The sequence below is a fragment of the Dendropsophus ebraccatus genome, chromosome 1 (assembly GCF_027789765.1).
Source record: "Dendropsophus ebraccatus isolate aDenEbr1 chromosome 1, aDenEbr1.pat, whole genome shotgun sequence".
Taxonomy (NCBI): Eukaryota; Metazoa; Chordata; class Amphibia; order Anura; family Hylidae; genus Dendropsophus; species Dendropsophus ebraccatus.
The window spans coordinates 134,227,745-134,247,786 of NC_091454.1; the positions used below are offsets into that span (position 1 = coordinate 134,227,745).

Below are 20,042 nucleotides of genomic sequence, written 5' to 3' on the forward strand. Positions count from 1 at the left end.
ACAAGACTCTCTGAAAACTAGGGGTGTGGCTGTTTCAAGATGCACAATAAGGGCTTGTTCACACTACAAAATCGGGGCTGAAATTCTGTGCGGAACCCCAGCTTGCGGACTCAGCACCAAATCCTGCCTGAATGGAAAGGCTTGTGCGCCTCTCCGCCCAATGATTAAAATGGGCCCTAAGGAGACACTTTAAGAAAAATGGGCTGCATGGTCACCAGTAGAAAGACATTACTGTACAAATGCCACATAGTATAGTATCTCGCCTACAATACACCAAACAGCACAGTGACAAGCCTCAAAACTTCTGGAACAAGGTTATTTGGAGTGATGAGACCAAAATCAAACTTCTTGGTCACAACAATAATCGTTACATTTGGGGAGATGTTAATAAGTCCTATGATGAAAGGAACACCATTCCTACTGTAAAGCACGGAGGTGGATCGCTGGTGTTTTAGCGATGTGTGAGCTACAAATGCTCAGGAAACCTGGTCAAAGTTGAAGGAAAGAGAAATGCAGCAGGTTATTGGCAAATACTGGAGGCAAATTTGCACTTATCATTCCGGAAGCTGTGCATGAGACGTACTTAGACGTTCCAAAATGACAATGTCCAAAACATAAGGCCAAGTTGACCTGTCATTGGCTACAGCAAAACAAAGTGAAGATTCTGGAGTGGCCATCTCAGTCTCCTGATCTCAATATCATTTTTTCTCAGAAAGAATGGCCAGCTTTACCATTGGAGAAAATAAAGAGCCTCATCCATATCAATCACAAAAGACTTCAAGCTGTCATTGATGTTACCCCAGTATTAAGAACTGGGGTATGTAATCTTTTGTTCAGGGTCATTTTTTGGTTGTCATTATCATTTAGAAAGAGAAAACACAGTAGTTTGACAATAAATGGCATCACCCAACCACTATCCATGAGTGGAAAATAAGTTTTTGTGTTATCATTCATATTCTCTGAAAAAGGCACAAGAAAGCAAAAATTCTGTGTATTTGAGAACAACTGTAAATGAACCGTTATAATGTTCGAAATCTGTATCAACAGAGGATGTGAAAAAAAGCATATTGGCAATTCAGACAGACATAGAGGCCTCTTTTCCTTTCAGTCACCATAACAGAGTGCACTGGCAGAGAGCCATGGATTGTCAGGGGCTGGCCTCCACTCTTATGCCTAGTTAGTATACCCCATGCGCTGGGAAAAAAGGCTGTTTTCCAGCACCTAATGTTGCTAAAGAGTCGATGAAGATATGGTAGGAAAGATTGTTGGCACAGCTATTGGCCACTGCAGGTGCCTTTATCTGTAATATTGGTTCTCTTTAAAGTGACTCTGTACCCACAATCTGTCCCCCCCAAACAACTTGTACCTTCGGTTAGCTGCTTTTAATCCAAGATTTGTCCTGGAGTCCGTTCGGCAGGTGATGCAGTAATTGTCATAAAAAACAACTTTTAAACTTGCAGCCCTGTGGCCTAGAGTATCTGTGTCCTAACTTTGCACCACCCCTCTGTCCCTCCTCTCCACCCTCCTCATCATTAGGAATGCCACTGGCAGGATTTTTCCTATTCCTCTGCAGTGAACATTGCACAGGTGCCTTAAAGAGGACCTGTCACCCCCCGTGTCGGGGTGACAGGCTCCCAACCCCCAGCTAGATCCCCTATACTCACCTCATCTGGCCGAGTCCCGCTCCGGGAGCCGGTCCCGGGACGGAGATATCCTGGTGAGAAGCTGTGGAGACAGGTCCGGCGTCCATAGAGAATGAATGGAGCCGTGCGCGCTGCAGAGACGAGTCCGGCTCCATTCATTCTCTATGGATGAAGGACCTATCTGCACAGTGCGCCGGCTTCTGACCAGGATATCTCCGTCCCGGGAGCGGGACTCTGCGAGATGAGGTTAGTAGGATCTAGCTGGAGGTTGGGAGCCTGTCACCCCGGCACGGGGGGTGACAGGTCTCCTTTAACGATCCAGCCCATGTGCCGTCCTCTCACAGCTGACGAATAGGAGAAAATCTGCCTTGGACATTCCTAATGATGAGGAGGGTGGGGAGGAGGGACAGAGAGGTTGTGCCAGCCTAATGCATACACAATCTAGGCCACGGCCGTTGGGCACTGACAATAACTGCATCGCCTGCCGAACGGACCCCAGGACAGATCTTGGATTAAAAGCAGCTATCCGAAGGTACAAGTGGTTTGGGGTGTTCAGATTGTGGGTACAGAGTTGCTTTAAGTTCCAAGAATAATATATTATAGAATTTTAGTTGTTTCCAGGCTAAATAAAATGTTTGACAATTATTACCATATGTAATGCAATGTTATTGGGACCTTTTATACAAATGACTAGGCATGCTCATTTATCCTTTATGCATGAGTATTTGTTATGAATCCTCTTGCTCGTCTGTCATTTGGTTGATATTGCCGGCGGCTGTGTTTTAGTCAGAATGCATTCAGTATCAGCAGGAGGGGAAGTCTCAGAACTGGATTATATAAATGTTTTCACTTTCGGCAAGCACACTTTATCCCCATGTCAGATGATTCTCTTCTGTCTGATTTTACATTATGCCAGTTTGTGGAACAATATATGAAATTGTATAAATGCTGGTAGAATCTCCAGCTGCCAAAGGCAAGAATGATCTAAAATAGCATCAGCAAGTAGTTTTGTTACAGGCCTCGTGTTTTAAATGCTTTCCTTTATAAGCTCAGCACCATCACTGACTTCATAGAGTAAACAGTATGCTTCTTTATGTAACATCGCTGCAACCATGTATCCAACTTTTATTAGTTTTCCTGTTTGTAGTGGGAAAAAGTTATGTAAACTTTAGTCTGCTTTGTGGTTTCAATTTAGTGCGGTCACAATGCATGCACATAACAACTAGCAAGGACAAAGTGGCCAGTACATGCTTAAGGGAAACCTGTCACTATTTCATGCTGCTCAAACCAAGGATTGCATGCATCACGGACAGGCTTGGCCTCCCTATCACAATGATCTATGGTTCACGCTGAATGACTTTGCCATTTTAAAGTAATCATAGTTTTAATTTTAGGTGATAATGGGGCCTCAAGTTATCAGGGCGGTCCTCTGGTCATAACTGACAGATTTCTTACTATACTCACATAGGGAGAGATCTGTCAATCAGGGCCTGATGACTTAGAGGCATGTTCATGGCCAAAATTATAACCATAATTCTTCTAAAACAACAGAACTGTTCACAATGGACACTTAAATGTGATAAGGGAGTCTATCAGTGTTAAATGCTGCCTGTACTTCAGGTATGAAACTAGTGGCTGGTTCCTTTTTAGGCTCACACAATGTAAATTTTCTATTAATCATGGCCATTGTTGCCGATTTGCAACAACGGCCTTGATTAGTAGAAAATTTATGTTGCACTGCAGTCTATGGGATCCTGGCCGGAGTGTATACATGTCCGGGACATGTCTGTTTTTTTGCGGCCGCAATTTATTGAATAGCGGGTGCACAACACTAACAGCTCACACAATGGAAAGTACGGCTTCGGTTGCGCTTTCCATTGTGTGCTATGGTGAATTGGGATGCGGACACACACAGATCCACCCGCATCCCAATTCAGCACAAATTAAGTTCATCTGGCCGATACTGCAGTGTCGGGTCACTGCAGTACCGGGTCACAGAACAGCCGGTGTCATACAGAATATGCACTTACTAGTCATTGCTCCCACTAGCCAGAAACCTACTCCACACTGATGAGGGGCAAAAACCCCGTAACAGCTGTCTGTGGATAGATACCTTGCTGAGGTGGTTTCCTTGACTGGAGAACGCCTTTGTCTTGGTTGTTCCTTCCCGGAGGGAAGGTCTGGCTAGTTCACTGAAGTCAAGACATGTGATGGTGTCTCTGCAGTGTTCTTTTTCATACAGAATGTGAACCTGGCCATAAAGTTATGCAGCCCCAGTCCATAGCATATTTATAACACCCCTCTATAAAGCAATGTGCTGATTATTTAAAAAAGGAATAATACTATGTTATTAAACTTTCCTTTTTATGTTATTGCCCAAAATTTATGTTCAAGGCTTCAAATCAGATTAAGAACATCACTGGCTTGGAAAATCTTAAATCTTTACAAACCCTGGACCTCTCTTCTAACCAGATTACTACACTCGAAGGCCTGGAGGATTCAGAATTTTTGCAGACTCTCAACCTTGAGGATAATGAGGTATTTAAAACTTCTGTTTGTGTTTTTATTTTTACATTTTTATTTAACATAAGTCCTATTCTGTGTGCCAGCACCATCTTGTGGTTTAACTCCTTAGTGATTGCCAGTACAGTTGATCACAAAGAGGCGTTAATTTCAAACCATTTAAGTTTTTATGGTGGGATCATAATAAGCCAACAGAAGCTGGAAACACTGGAGCTCCCACTCCATCTAGTAGAAGCAGAGAAGCCTTCACTCCTTGTTGTTTAACCCTTACACAATATAATCCTGTCCTCGACATCTAAGAAATCTCTGAAGCTCTGTTACCTTATTGGCAGCCTGGCGCTGATGGATTTCCATGGCAGCCAGGGGTCTTTTGAAGTAAAGGCCTCATGTCTGCCATGTATTTTGCCTTTATACAGCTGTGCCATAGGAATAGTTGTATAGATTGCCTGTCAGTTTTATGCCAAAAGGCATAATACTCTGCACTTTAACAATAATGCAGTGTACATTACAGTATATGACCAGATAAAAGTCCCCTAGTTAAAAAAACAAAACAAAACATATACATATATATTCTATTATAAATGAGAAGTCTGGCCTCACTCTTTTTTTTTTTTTTTTAATTGCAGGGGCACTGGGGGAAAATAACAAAGGGTCCTTACTCATCCCTCCCCAAACCTTTTCATGGCCCGATCGCTGCTCGAGGACCCCCTTCAGGCTCTGTGATCTCCAGAGCTGCCAACGTCCTGACCCAGTTGGTGGACTGGCTGTTCAGCCAGTCAGTGACTGGAAATAGTGAAGTCAGTGACTGGGGCAGAATGCTGCTCAAGTTACTGTTTGGCTGAGCGTGCTGTCCATTAGCTGGGACAGCATTTTCCCAAGTCGTGACATCATCACAACTTGGGGGGAAAATGCTTTCTGGCAGGGTCCTGGGGCCAGTCAGGCAGTGCATCGTAAGCACGGGAAGAGGAAGGAATGCTTCATTGTTACACTTTCCCCTGCTTCTGCCACCTGTCAAAAGTTATCTGAGGCCGGACTTCTCCTTTAAAACAATTCAATATAAAACATAAAAAAGCACAGATATTTTGTAGAGCCACTTCCATAACAATCTGAACTGTAAAATAGTTTCATTATTTATCCTGAATAGCAAATTATGTAAAAAAAAGTAATTAAAATGGTAACATCTGTATTACTGCATTTTAATCCACCTCTGGCAAAAAAATTGAAAAAATATCAAAAAGATATATGTACCTGAAAATAGTACTAATAAAAAAATAAAGAATTGATTATGGATCTTGGAATGTGGCAGCCAGTGTAATTTAATTACTTGTTTTTTTTCTTAAAGGGAACCTGTCACCCCCCGTGCCGGGGTGACAGGCTCCCGACCACCCGTTAGAGCCCCCTATACTCACCTGATCCCGCCGGGTCCCGCTTCTGGAGGTGGTCGGGTGATGAAGATCTCAGCCGCTGCAGCCCGGCGCGCGCGCTGAGAGATGAGTCCAACACCCATAGAGAATGACGGAGCGCTGGACTCTCCTGTCATTCTCTATGGGTGTTGGACTCATCTCTCAGCACGCGCGCCAGGCTGCAGCGGCTGAGATCTTCATCACCCGACCACCTCCAGAAGCGGGACCCGGCGGGATCAGGTGAGTATAGGGGGCTCTAACGGGTGGTCGGGAGCCTGTCACCCCGGCACGGGGGGGGGTGACAGGTTCCCTTTAAGAATAAGTGTGTTGATGAGAAAATAAAAACAGTTACAGCTCTTGGAAGGCAACAAAGGTGACACTAAAACAGCAGACTTGTGAGACAGTGCAGCCACTGACTGTAATGGACAGGTCAGGTGTGGGGTGCGGGAAGGGGGGGGGTTGTGCGAGATGGGGGAAGATGATAAATTCTGTTTTGTCCATGTTAAATTTTAGAAAGTGGGTGGAGAAGAAAGAAAATATAGCTGATAGACACTCTGGGATCTTGTACCAGAGAGGTAGATTTGAGTGTCGTTGGCATAGAAGTGCTACTAGTAGTCATAGTCATGGGATTCTATGGTTTTCCCCAGGCCAAACGTATAGATCAGGGGTAGGGAACCTTGGCTCTCCAGCTGTTGCAAAACTAAAAGCTAAAGCTTTGGCTGCCCAGGCATGATAGTATTTGTAGTTTTGCAACAGCTGGTGAGCCAGGATTCCCTACCCATGGTATAGATGGAGAAAAGAAGAGGCCCTAGGACAGAGCCTTGGGGGGGCACCAAGAGTGGGGGCGTGAGGTGAATGTGTGGTGTGAGAGGTATGGTCAACTGTGTTGAAAGCAGAAGGTAGGTCAATGATCACAAAGTATTGGTGTGAGGATTTGGCGCTTACCAGATCATCAGCCACTTAGGGCCTTTTCTGTGGAGTTGTGGGAGCAGCAGCCAGATTGCAGGTGGTTAATAAGTGAGTTGGATAAGAAGTGGGAGGACAGTGTAGACATGTTGTTCAAGGAGTTTCCAGGCAAAGGGGAGAGGTGAGATGGATAAAGAGGATAGATGAAGGGATAGCTTTTAAGGATGGTTGTGATGATTGCATGTTTATATGAAGAGGGAAATATTCCATTAGTTCATGATTGATTGAAGAGTTGAGTTAGAAGAGCTGGGGCAAACACTAAGGTCAGGTTGGGGATACGGTGGAATGGGATCGGGGCTATGTTTGGAGGTTTATGTCAGCAGATGTTACACAGGGTTTATCACTAAAATGTGGATTAAGCAACAGTAGTAGCAAAAGTTAAAAAAAATTGCAGAACTGGATCATGATAGAAATTATATATAAGGGCTGTCCTTCAATAAATCTGTGTTATCCTAGTGCACTCCCACAATATCCTCTCCCAATTTAAAGTGACACTATCACCACTTTGTGCATTCTGACATCTCTACACAGGTGTAAAGGGTAAATTTAGTGTTTTTCATACCTTATTTCATATCATACGTCCTGGTGCTTGTTCAAGTAAAAAGTGTCCTTTTATCAACTGCAGATTCTGTTGAGTGGGCGTGGCCTCGCGGTGCCGAGGCACCATTGGCCCCGCCCCCTTGACACCCATTGATTGGCTGACGTAAAGGGGGTGGGGTCTAGACCTTTCAGCCAGCCTGTTAACACAATCTGCAGTTGATAAAAGATGACTTTTTACTAGAACAAGCACCGTGACGTATGATATAAAATAAGGTATGAAAACCGCTAAATTTACCCTTTACACCTGTGTATAGATGTCAGAGTGCAAAAAGGAGGTGACAGTGTCACTTTAAAGATCAAATTCAGATCAGTTAGCTCTCGATTAAAGGCAGCCCTAGCCCACTCTCTTGTTATATGTGAATGCACTCTCTGTACAGTGCTATTAAAAGTAATTATGCCCTATCCACATTACCCACAGCATAGGGCATAACGCATAACTAAGAGAAGCAAGCCACTGAAGAGCCGATCCACAAGCTGCTGAAGAGAGCAGAAAGCTGCAATTGGCTGTCTTCAGTGGCTCCATTTAGCGGTGGGACCCTAGTGGTCAGATCTCTTAGTTATACCCTCTCTTGTGGATAGAGCATGACTACTCCAGATGGGAATACCCCATTAATGCTATGTAGGCATACTTTCAGATACATATAGTGAACACCGATTTGTTTGCTAGGTGGTGTCCCAGTGACTGTTTAAGACTTTTTCTCATTATAATCCAAACTAATAGGAGAAAATTGATTTGATCATTGAACTGATATATCAAGTATATGTTATGTTTGATGTGGGTATTAACATATGGTCAGTGGAAAAAATAAATTTATTCACTACGTGGAATATTTTTCAGTAGGTATTTGGTACGAATTATAGACTTTTGATCTAGTTTACATCTATTCTATTATTTTGAGAAAGAAAAAAGACTTTATCCTTATTAATCTTGGCTGTTGTCTTTCTAACAATGCTTTTATTTTAGATCTGTCAGATAAGTGAAATTGCTTTTATTGAAGAGTTACCATTGCTACATGTACTAAATCTCCTACAAAATCCAGTGCAAGTAAGTGGTGTTACATCTTTTTTTTTTTATTATTATTGTATATACATATTCGCAATTTTTCTAAAATGCTAATTATCATCTTAGACTAAATCTCTTTTAGGATACAATTATAAAAGGGCGGATCATGGAGCTGCACAGAACTATATTAATGCAGGTTTATGAAATGTATAAATAAATTTCTGTACTTATATTTGGTTTCCCTGCAGTACAATGATACCACCCTGTGTAACTGTACCTATACAGAAATGGCCACTTTATGGGGTCTACCTGTACACTTAAAGGGGGTGTCTGGCATTAGTTAACGTTAAATATATCTCAAAATAATATTGAGCCTATCCTTACCTCTCAGCGTTCCTCTGGTGTCCTGTAGCAGTGTTGCTGTTGTCCTCCAATGACTGCAGAGCCTCTACTTCAGAGATGAACTCGTCTTTGAAGTGACAGCTTGATTAGCCAATTACTGACCGTGGTGCTGTCCCTCCTCAGTGATTGGCTCAGAGGACTGTCACTCTTGAGACAAGTTTGTATTAGAAGTGAAGGCTCTGCAGTCAGCAGGGGACAACGGCGACACACATAAGGGCTCCAGGAGACAGGTGAGGATAAGCTCTTTATTGTTTATTATATACCAGCAGCAATATATTAAGTTACTTAACACCAGACAACCCCTCTAAGGGCCTCTTACACAGCAATTATCGTCCGAAGAGGCTGATTGTTGCCCCATGTAAAAGACCTGCTGATGAATGAGCAATTGCAAAAAAAACATTGTTGGTTGACCACACATCATCCTTTGTAAACAGGGGATGTGCAGCTGACAATAATGAAAGTAAAGGATCCAGTGATTGTTTATGGAGCCCTGGCCATACAGTCTTTGGGCCTTGTAAAAGGATCACTAATTGAGCTCCAATCTGATAAATTGGTGCATGGGCATGGGCATTCCTGTATAAAAAGCCACTTACTCATTTAGGGCTGAATCACGCTATTGTAGCTTTATATCATGGGTTTGGCCACAACATATCCCATGCAATGGGTGAAATCTGCAGCAAGTCAGTGGCAAATCTGCATCAATATCTACATATAACACTGGCAGATTTTGTGACATAATCACTGTAGCCAAATCTGTGATTGTGAATCCACCCAAATGTAAACTTTTTCTCAGCCAATCATGTGGTAGCAATTTAAAGAGTACCTGTCATTAAAAATAACTTTTGACAGGTACTGTGCAGCTGTGTGATTCACTCCCCACCATACCTATACTCAAAGTTTATCCTCATTACAGTTTATGAGGTTAAATTGTCGTAATTAGTGAGCAGCCAGGGAGTGGATCATGCAGTCAGGGCGCCCTATCCCCAGCTATATCTGGGGTCTCAGCAGCGATCAATAATTTTTGACACGTCTGATGACATGAAAAGTTATTTTTGAGGACAGGTACTCTTTTAAGCCTCGTTCACACTACAGAATCAGCTCAATTCTTTGAGCGGAGACGCGCTGAGAGCGGAGGTGCGCGCGCCCTCCCATTGTAAGTGATAGAAGGCAGGATTCTGTGCTAAGTCCACGCAGAGGAGTTCCACCCAGAGTTTCTGCGCCAATTCCGTTCAAGAAGCTCACTTGATATTAATTCATCTATATAGACAAACTGATTGTTGGACCCAATTATGTATACACCAATATATCATGCCATAAAGAAGATGTCATTTGTGAATGTAGTATATTCAAAAGACCTGCTCAGTTATCCAGTAACTATTAGAGAGTGCATTTAACATGAGCTTGTGTATTAAGATGACTTAGCTACAGTTGCATGATGCTGTCTTGTGCACATTGATCACAATACGTTATAATAAGTTGCAGCTCCTTGTTGACTTTGTACAAAAAAAAAAAAGTTTGACTAGAGGGCTTCTAAGCAGTATCAGCAAGTGCATGTGACCTAATCAGGGCTAATTCTTAGTTTTCTGCTGCTTAAGGCAAAACCTGAAATGGCATTATTCCCCATCACAGTACAGTAAGTAAGGGGCGCAGAAAGCCTGCAGCTTATAATAACAAGTGCATACACAATCCAGCTCTACCATATATCACCCTGTTCAAGCACTACCTTCTATCTGTGGTGAGGACAAGACAGAAAAGGTTTCAAAGTTTCCAATTCCACAAGTGTGTGAACAATTCTTCAATCTTTAATGCTTCTACAAGAATAAAAGCACCTGACATATGTACAAAAGTCAAAACATTCTGACTAGAGATGAGCGACTCGCAGATTTAAACGAAGGGAAGTGCTTCGTTTGATCTGTACTTCGCTCATCCAGTCGCTAGGCTGTCAACACAGCTCCTCTCCCTGCCACTCCACCCCGGGTGGCGGGGAAAAGCTGGATCCAATTCTGGGAAACTGGGAGAAGTTTCCCAGGATTGGATCCAGCTTTTCCCGGCATCCTGGGGGAGTGTCAGGGAGTAGAGCAGCGCTGACAGCTTGATGAGTGGAGCGCAGATCAAACTAAGCGCTCATCTGTGATTTGCTCATCTCTAATTGTGACTACTTATGGTGATCTTATTCCTGCTTATACTACTATTACACTTTGGGCTCTATTTACAGGGGTAGATACCACTTGTTGTAATACCAGAAGTGTATAATAATACCTGCAAAGTGTTTGCAGTCCCGACTTCCTTGCATTCTACATCTGTGTCCAGCTATTATCTGCAGGTCATGGGGTCAATGAAATCAGTGGTGTGTAACAGACAGTATAATTTATGGCCACTCCATGTAACATGCAGCCCCACGTGACTCTACAAATCTGCCCCCTGAGTAATAAACTCATTTGGCCTCATGGCAGCAACAGCCCTATACCTAATAGATATATTTTTAACATCCCAAATCCCAACTTGCGTTTTGAACCTTTTTCATTTATAGAACTTTATTATTATATATAGTATTATTATGGAACTACCTCTTCTGTAAAAACAGGTCTAATTTTTTTCTTTAAGATACATAATACCTAAGGTTGGGTTCATACTACGTAAAACACACGGCCCTATTTCATAACAATGGCCGTATGTGTGCAAACAATGGCTGTTGTTTGCACAAATACAGTCGTGTTTTTTACGTAGTGTGAACATAGCCTAATACATGATTCACTGCAGATACAAGGCTGTGCATCTGTTTGTTTTGTTCACATTCAGATGTTCATACACTGGCTGTACATTACACCCTCGTGTGTAAAACATTAACATAAGCAATCTCTGTTATTTCCTGGTAATTTAGAATGTGTTTCCTATGATGAATTATACTTGCATTGTACTGCTAAATATTTATGTGTATAATACAAAGTGTACTGTACATTGATTTTTTTCTTAGGTATGCCTTTTTTTTTTTCAGGAACAAGCAGAATATTGGCTGTCAGTGCTGTTTATGCTGCCGAGATTAACTGAACTGGATCAGAAGAAGATCAGAGTTGAAGAGAAGGTATTTATCTGCACACCTGCTTCCACCAATTAATAAACATCTTCCCCAAGCAATCAGTGTTGCCTAGTAATTACATTGGTGATGCAGGGAGGAAAATATAGTTCTTCCCAGAGGAATATCACGACCTGACAAAGACATCTCAGTACAGTGTGCATCTTCTCTATACGCATCCAGTCTGCCAAGTGTGCAGTGCTAACTACTTAAAGGGAGGGACTTTAGGTCTATTTTTAAAGCCCCTTCAGATGTAGTCATAGACACACCGATTTTAGCGGTCTGTCACTTATGTGTAACTATACAGTAGTTTTAGAGAATTTGCAGAAAAATAGTTGCAACATACTAACAGTGTGAGGCGAAGGTCTGATGTATCCACGAGACACAGTTGTTCCTGCAGTGAATGGAGTGCTCCCTGCGCCTGCACTCCATTTATACTCTATGGTGCCATTGAACATTTTTGATCACTGAACTCCAAAACATTTGGTGGCCCCGTAAAGAAAGAATGTTAACAAGTCACAGTGACCATACAGGTGTGATGAGTGTTCCATTCATTGCAAATAGGGGATAGTGGGCTGAACTGGGAATACCCAGGCCTAAAAATCACTCTAAGGGGCCTTTACGACATACAAAGCAGGTCCCAATAACTAGAGCCAATCTCGTTGATCTGTTTTCTTTAAGAAGCCTTTATGCAACTAGTTTACCTCAAATAGTTTATAATGTTTCATATAGGCTCTCATGGTCATCTACTGAGACTAATATCTCTGCTGTTTTACTTTCTGGACAATACTTAGGTGGCAGCAGTGAATAAGTATGCCCCTCCTCCAGAGGTAATTGCAGCCCGAGATCATATGGCCAATGTAATGTACAGCATGATCCAGCCACAGAAGATCTTTGACAGGTGATACCTACTTTTGATTACTATAGATGTTAATCTTGGATTTTTCAAAAAAACAGCAATCAGAAGATTAAGTGGCACTCTGTATTTTCACAAATTGCAATGTATGAATAAGAACATAATTACTTAATTACTCTTCCGATCTGATGCTACTGTAGTCTTCTGTGTCTGGTGGTAGAAGACACTCTCGGATTTTGCGAGCTGTTTTGAATAGTTGGTTCAGGGCCCTATCACCTAATAATTGGTTCAGTGCCCTGTCCTCTAATGGTTGGTTCAGGGCCCTATCACCTAATAGTTGGTTCAGTGCTCTGACCTCTAATGGTTGGTTTAGGGCCCTGTCCTCTAATGGTTGGTTTAGGGCCCGGTCCTCTAATGGTTGGTTTAGGGCCCGGTCCTCTAATGGTTGGTTTAGGGCCCGGTCCTCTAATAGTTGGTTCAGTGCCCTGCCCTCTAATAGTTGGTTTAGTGCCCTGTCCTTTAATGGTTGGTTCAGGGCCCTATCATCTAATAGTTGGTTCCGGGCCCTGTCCTCTAATAGTTGGTTCCGAAAGACACTTTTAGTGTTTACATCAGGAGATATCCCGACTTACACACTGAACATGTGACACACATGGTTGGTGATATGAAATAAGACCATCTAAGACGAAAAATAAAGCAAATGATACATTACTCTAGTCACTCAGTCTTATTGTTCAGTGTACATAAGCCTCAACAGTATTACTTACCATGTGGTTTCAGATAGCAGTAAATCCACAGCAGAAGGCATTGTCACAGTTTCATATGATAATGACAAAATAATACAATTCAGCTAAATTACACAAATAGAATCAAAATAGAGCCATAGCAAGTACTCAAATGGGAGTCAATGTAAAGTCCAAAAATAAAGCAGATTTTTTTTTTTATATCAGTTGCAGATGCATATTCTACAGGCTCTGTTCACATTACTTATGGGCTCTCAAAATGTGCCACAAAATATATTACCCAGATGCAGCTGTATCTTTTTACAGCTAATTCCACTATTGACTTGTACTGTAAAATAAAAGCTGTACAGTAATGCATAGCACTTGTGGTGATCAGCAACACCAGCTGTTTAGCATTCATCCCTTGTCTGTTATCTATATCCACATGATGCAACACACAAAAACCACCAGCTGATTCCAAGGAAAACTCAGGCCATACACAACACAAATAAAAGTTTTTACATCTGCTGTCAAAAAATCCATCCAAATATTATTTCATTCTCTTAAACATCAAAACCAACCTTTCAGATATATCATACATGCCATAAATAGGGATGCATGAGACATCCAAAACGTGTCAGTTTTGACTTTATAAAGAATGAAGTAAAGTTTGGGGAGATTTTACCTGTGGAGTTGGAAATGTTTTATTTGTGTTTATGCTTTGCAGTATATTAAAAGCTATGTACACAGACTGCCGTTGACATTCATCTGGCCTATTGAACTTTAAAAAGACATTAAATGCAGCCGTAATGACCCCTTTCGGATGTCCATCTTTCCTACGAGCGATGGTACAATACCTATTTTACCATATGTTGTGAATGGTCATACCTGGTAATGTCAGATTACATAAAATGACTGTCATGTTGATTTTTATTGTTTAGCACTTATTCTAATGCCCTGATTACACTGTTTGCCTGTTTCTTATAGAATTAAACGCAGACAAGTCTATTAGTTTATACATCTCTCCACAGAATGTCATCCTTCTTACCTCCATTTGTCAACATGCTTGGTTTGTGCTCATTTAAAGACCTATGACAGTCATTATTTACATGAATAAAACAAACATAGTCACATAGTTTGGTCTGTTGATATTCATTGTATATTTACTTTACAAAATCTGTCCCATCCATGTGATGGACACAAAACTATCTTGGTGCATTCCAGGTACCCATATGTTCATCACATGACAAATTTCAGATTGAGATATCATATACATTATTATTATTTATTATTATTATTATTATTATTATTATTATTATTATCAAAGGAATAACCTTTATTTGCCTTTGAAGAGCTGGTAAATGTTCATGCTGGCGCTAGAAGGGTTTGCTATGTGTTCCAATGTTTTCGAGTAACAATCCTACAAATTCCAAAATACGATTGTAACCAGTTTGCAGTTATATTATAGTTTCTTTAATGCTTATTTTAAAGAATCAAATAAAGCTTAGAATGCTCATCACGTTGAGGGCAAATCTTTTTTCCATGTAGTAATGTTTCATAAGACTCAGTACATAAGGTACAGTATGTAGTATGCTAGAAAAATGAGCACCAGATCTATACCAGATTGACACAGATCTACACCTCACAATGACAAGTTTTTCTTGTTTGTTACAGCACATTGCCCAATCTGGATACCCCCTACCCTATGCTAGTTCTGACAGGGCCCCAGTCTTGTGGGAAGCGGGAACTAGCTCACAGAATGTGCAGGGAGTTCAAGGAGTTCTTCCGCTATGGGTAAGACATTAATCTTTCAGTGTTCAATGTGCTTTAAATCAAAGAGGCTATATTTTAGAACTTAACTATCTAGTGTAAAATGAAGGAAGTCCTTGTGGTGGAGATGAAATGTTTCTTTGAAGTCATAATCCCAGATTTAAGGGTTGAGCCCATGCATCACTTACTGAATGTCTTACTTTTTCTACTTGGGCTACAATGCATAAGGAGATAAAAATGGTTTTCATCCTAGGTGAGAACATCCATTATTAAAAAATCAGAAGAATTTTTGTTATAAAAACCACATTTTCCTCAATTAAAAGTTGAAACAATAACATGTTATTCAAAGAAAACTATAAAACTATGGGCTTGCATAGTCCTTAGAAAGTAATGCAGCAAGTAGATAACTGTTATGGATTTGTAATGACAATTTTGTATTACTTAATCCGAGGAATAAGAATCCAAAGGGAACCTATAAGCCCTTTACTTTACAACAGCAGTGGGTAGAATAAGATGAATAATCATACCCTTATTTATGTGAACTGAGGTGTCTGTAAGGAGATACTAAACTTTTAGAAAATATGTAAGCAAGTACTCATTGAAGTGGCCTGAACATGCAAAGTGCCCACTCCCTTGTACACTGAGCCCATTCTAAGAAGGAGGTGTGGGGCTGGCACAGGGGCAGGGGGTTATGGGCACTTGCCAAGATTAGACCTGCCCATATTTTTTAAAAGTGGAGTATCTTTTTACGGTCCTCTTGCTTCATCAGTAAAGGTATGTTTTTCAACAAAAATCACTGAAGATGCCACCTGTATATTTGGTGGCCATGAATGTACTACATGTACAAGAAGACACACTATCACTAAAAACATGTAGATTAAAACTTAAACAATTTTATTAGATATGCATTAAAAATGTGGTCTAATAGATAATCTCAATGTAGGTCAATAAATAGATTAAGATACGGCACTATGCCAAAAGAAATTATAATGTGTTTCACCACTTGTGAAATGACACATAATACCCCTAGCAAAAACTTTATATATCTTGCATAATGTACGGTGGCACCTATCTGCCACCCCGGTCTCACCAACAGCAAGCAAGAAAAAAACGGGGTCACAAACTGCCACTAATCCAGAATGTCACTCAGGACAATGAAACATCAATAATGGAGAAGCACTGAAAAATTAATACTCAACCCGCTGGTGTCAAAACATACGCAGTTAAATCAGGTAAAGAGTGTCACAATGGACAAACAGTGCAATAATAAAACCGGGCTCAAACTGAGCCACTCACGATCCCCACGAACAGATGTCCGGTATCGTATAGTAGTGCTGAGGACCTACTATGCGATACCGGACATCTGCATATCTAATAAAATTGTTTAAGTTTTAATCTACATGTTTTCAGTAATAGTATGTTTTTCAACACGCTTATTAGTGATTAGAAAACATAGCTGATTGCTTCCAAAATCAGACAAGTCAGGAAGAGAACAAACTGTGTACAGGAGTGTTAGGTGCAGGTGGTGTCCAAAGGGTTTTTAGTCAGAGTAAGGCCACTTGTAGCCACTACAGTGTACCAGAAATTAGTTAGGTTTTTGCAATGTTTGTTTTTGGCCATGCCATATTCAGCAGGCAAAACAGCTTTGTTTTTGGCTGGGCTGGAGCCATACATAAGCTAAACTTTAGTCTTTACACATGGTCTTAGCTGTAGGATGTTAAGCAGGTAAATGCCACCTGAGGGTCTAGGACAGCTGCCTGAGAGACACTAAAGAAAAACTTAAAGTGATAATGTTTATATGATAAACCATCCGTGATAAAATAATCCTTATTCATCCATAACTTCTGCATTGTGAAAACTACTGTACATTGGAGACACATGCAAAAAAAACAGATGCTGAATAGCAGTATAATATGAAAACACATGAAGGTAGTTCTTGTAATAAAGCTGCACCCTCATAATTGGCCACTAGGTGTCACTTTAGTAATACAGTAAATCTAAACACATTTTGAAGGGAGGAAATAATTTTGCAAGGACCTGTAAGTATACAAATGTGTATACTTAAGTTTAGATAAGCTTTAAAGAAAGGTGCTGAATTAAAAAACGTGTCATAGCCTGTAATAATGTCTTTCTTGCATGGTGCTGTAAATAGTTGGGGAAAAAAAGCATGTTTGATGCTAACCCCAACATGTACATATTTCTTACAAAAATAACAGAACACCTAGCGTTATAGTCATTTTACAATTAACACAGAACACACATTCTGTGAATTCCACATATTTTAGATTGCTGGATTCACACATGTGTGACCATGCAGGATTCTGTAAAGAAATAATACTAAATCTTCATGCAAATCACTCTACATAATGAAGTCTAACATTGATTTAAGAGGAAAGGAGTATCTCTGCTAGGAGCTGGACTGTAACATGAACGTATGGAATGTACATTTATATAACAGATAGCATATGTTATTGATAAGTTTTGCCCATATATAATATTGAAGGGATATTCATTCCAGTTTCCTTTGATTCGCATTGAAAAATGACAGACTTCAACTCAATAAGTTTCTCATAAGGCAGGAAATTAATGCTGCAGAATCTATTGAGAAGAGAATTTATCAGGAGTAATTTTGCAATCATACGAAATGACAAAACGCTCATGTTTTTATACATGTCACTAAGGTTCACTGATGAACTTGTAGTCATTCATTCAATAGCCAAAGCTGATTCTGGGAATGGAACGTGCAGTATAGTGCCAGCTGTAGTGTTCCCCCTCCTGCTGGCCACACTGCAACCCTATTGGAAATACTTGCCCCAACAAGTTCCCTTTACACTGTGACCCTCCTCTTCTTACATTACATATGAGTAGCTGATCCTCTACTCTTTTCATGTAAACAATGGGATTGTGGTGTGTGTGTAACAAAGCTAATCTCTGCTTGTAAGAATCTTACATCAGGGTCACATACCGTACCCGCAGCTGTATTCATAAGCAGGGGGCGTGGGGTATGGAGATCAGACCCCCGCAATCTCTTTCTTGTTCCCTATCCTGTGTTGTTCTTGCCTTCTCACCAAGCTTCTTGCCTTATTGTCCTGTAGCCCATGCAATAAAGTGCTAATTCATTATTTAAAAATAATACCATGTGATTTTAGATTTCATACAATATAGATTTTGTCTCTCAAAGTTGAAGTGTACCTTTGGAAAAAAATACACACTTCTCCATTCATTGTATGTGGGAAAACTTGCAAAATAAGCAGTGTATGAAATACTTATTTTCCTCCCTGTATGCATAGTGTTACAGTACAGAACATTAAAGGGATTGTCCAGCGAAAATCTTTTTCTTTCAAATCAACTGGTGTCAGAAAGTTATATAGATTTGTAGTTTACTTCTATAAAAAAATCTCAAGTCTTCCCATACTTATTAGCTACTGTATGTCCTGCAGGAAACATTGTTTTATTTTCAGTCTGACACAGTGCTCTCTACTGACATCTCTGGCCGATACAGGAACTGTCCAGAGCAGGAGAGGTTTTCTATGGGGATTCATTGAAAACCGAGACAGAGTTCCTGTCTCGACCAGAGATGTCAGCAGAGAGCACTGTCTCAGACTGAAAATAAAACAACATTTCCTGCAGAACACACAGCAGCTAATAAGTATGGGAAGACTTGAGATTTTTTAATAGAAGTAAATTACAAATCTATATACCCCCAGTTGATTTGAAAGAAAAAGATTTTCGCTGGACAACCCCTTTAATGAGAGACACCTTGTTATTCAATGATGCTGGTAACAGAGCTATACATAGGCATCTTATATATGGTGGATCAAAATTCAAAATTGATACACAGATATGACAGGCATAAAGAGAAAAAGCTATCTGAGAGTCATGCACTTGGGTGGAGTAATTGAAAAGAAATTGTATTTTAGCCTAAGCAGTCAGTCTGCCATAACCACGCTTGCAGGTTGAAGACTGACCGATTTACCCTCCAAGTTATGAACAGTGTACGTAAGGATGTTTCATTGTTTAGATCACTAAAGAGCATGCTACTTTGATATAAGATGAGGTCCATATGTGGCACCTTGTTTTAATCTAGACCATAGTGTCACACTTTTGGCTAGAGCAATGTATAGCACATGGAGCTGAAACTACACCTGCTTACAATTATCACAGTTTTTATATGCTTGAAAGCAATTCATCAGTTTTTATTTAAAGCATACCTGTCGTTTCAAGATTAAAAAAAAAAAAGATCTGTCTGGTTTAGTTACATTAACTCTTCATAGTAGTGACTGGGTGATTTGAGTGCTCTCATTTATGTTACTGAGCCCCTAAGAACCCTCTCCATATTTCACAGCTATTTCTCATTCTCTTTAATTCAGTTAATGGGACCAGAGCTGAGCTTTTTATCAGTTGTACGCATGTAGTTACTCCCTCCCTTAGTGTCTAGCAAATGGCAGCACAATACTTAGTCCTTACTGCTATTCCATGACATATTGCTAGTGAAAGTGCACTGAACTGTGCACTGTGCTGGGGGATGATTTATACAGTTTACTATTATAGATGGCATATAGGGGAAGGAGGGGTTACTGATGCACTGGGTTTGCAACATGTGAGCTAAAATACAAGAAACAGCAGCAATGAAGTGGTTACACTGTGCGCTGTACTGAGGTGCTACTGATAAGCTTAGGGGAGATTACACTGCAGCACTGTAAACATACAGCAGAACAGACTTATGTTGTTCCAGACTTCTTCCATATAAGAATTATAGAGGCCATTGTGCTTTTCGGTTCTATCAGTGCAGCTGAACATTTTTGTCCCTATCTCCAGATCTGTTGCCTCCACACAATCCTGACTCAGCTATATGGGCATTCTTTCCTCTTCATGGTTTGTTTCCCCCCCCCCCTCTGATATGTGGTTATAAAATGGTCTACAGCAATCAATTACAGCTCAGCTTTCATTTTACCAGAGCTTAAAGCTGAGCGGTGATTGGTTGCTATGAACAGTTTACACTAGTTTGTATTTTATACACTTTGATAAATCTGGCCCATCTTTCCAACTCGTGTCCAATCAACTGAATTTACCATAGGTGG

At 40.6% G+C, this 20,042-nt stretch overlaps 1 protein-coding gene across 1 annotated transcript in view; it reads left to right on the plus strand.

Moving 5' to 3' along the window:
* Nucleotides 1–20,042, plus strand: part of LRGUK (leucine rich repeats and guanylate kinase domain containing) — a 49,691-nt gene that overhangs the window by 15,810 nt on the left and 13,839 nt on the right. The window contains exons 7-11 of the mRNA XM_069956216.1: nt 4,038–4,181; nt 8,100–8,180; nt 11,536–11,622; nt 12,408–12,514; nt 14,866–14,985. Of these exons, the coding sequence (XP_069812317.1) occupies nt 4,038–4,181; nt 8,100–8,180; nt 11,536–11,622; nt 12,408–12,514; nt 14,866–14,985 (539 nt within the window). The remainder of the gene's footprint in view (nt 1–4,037; nt 4,182–8,099; nt 8,181–11,535; nt 11,623–12,407; nt 12,515–14,865; nt 14,986–20,042) is intronic.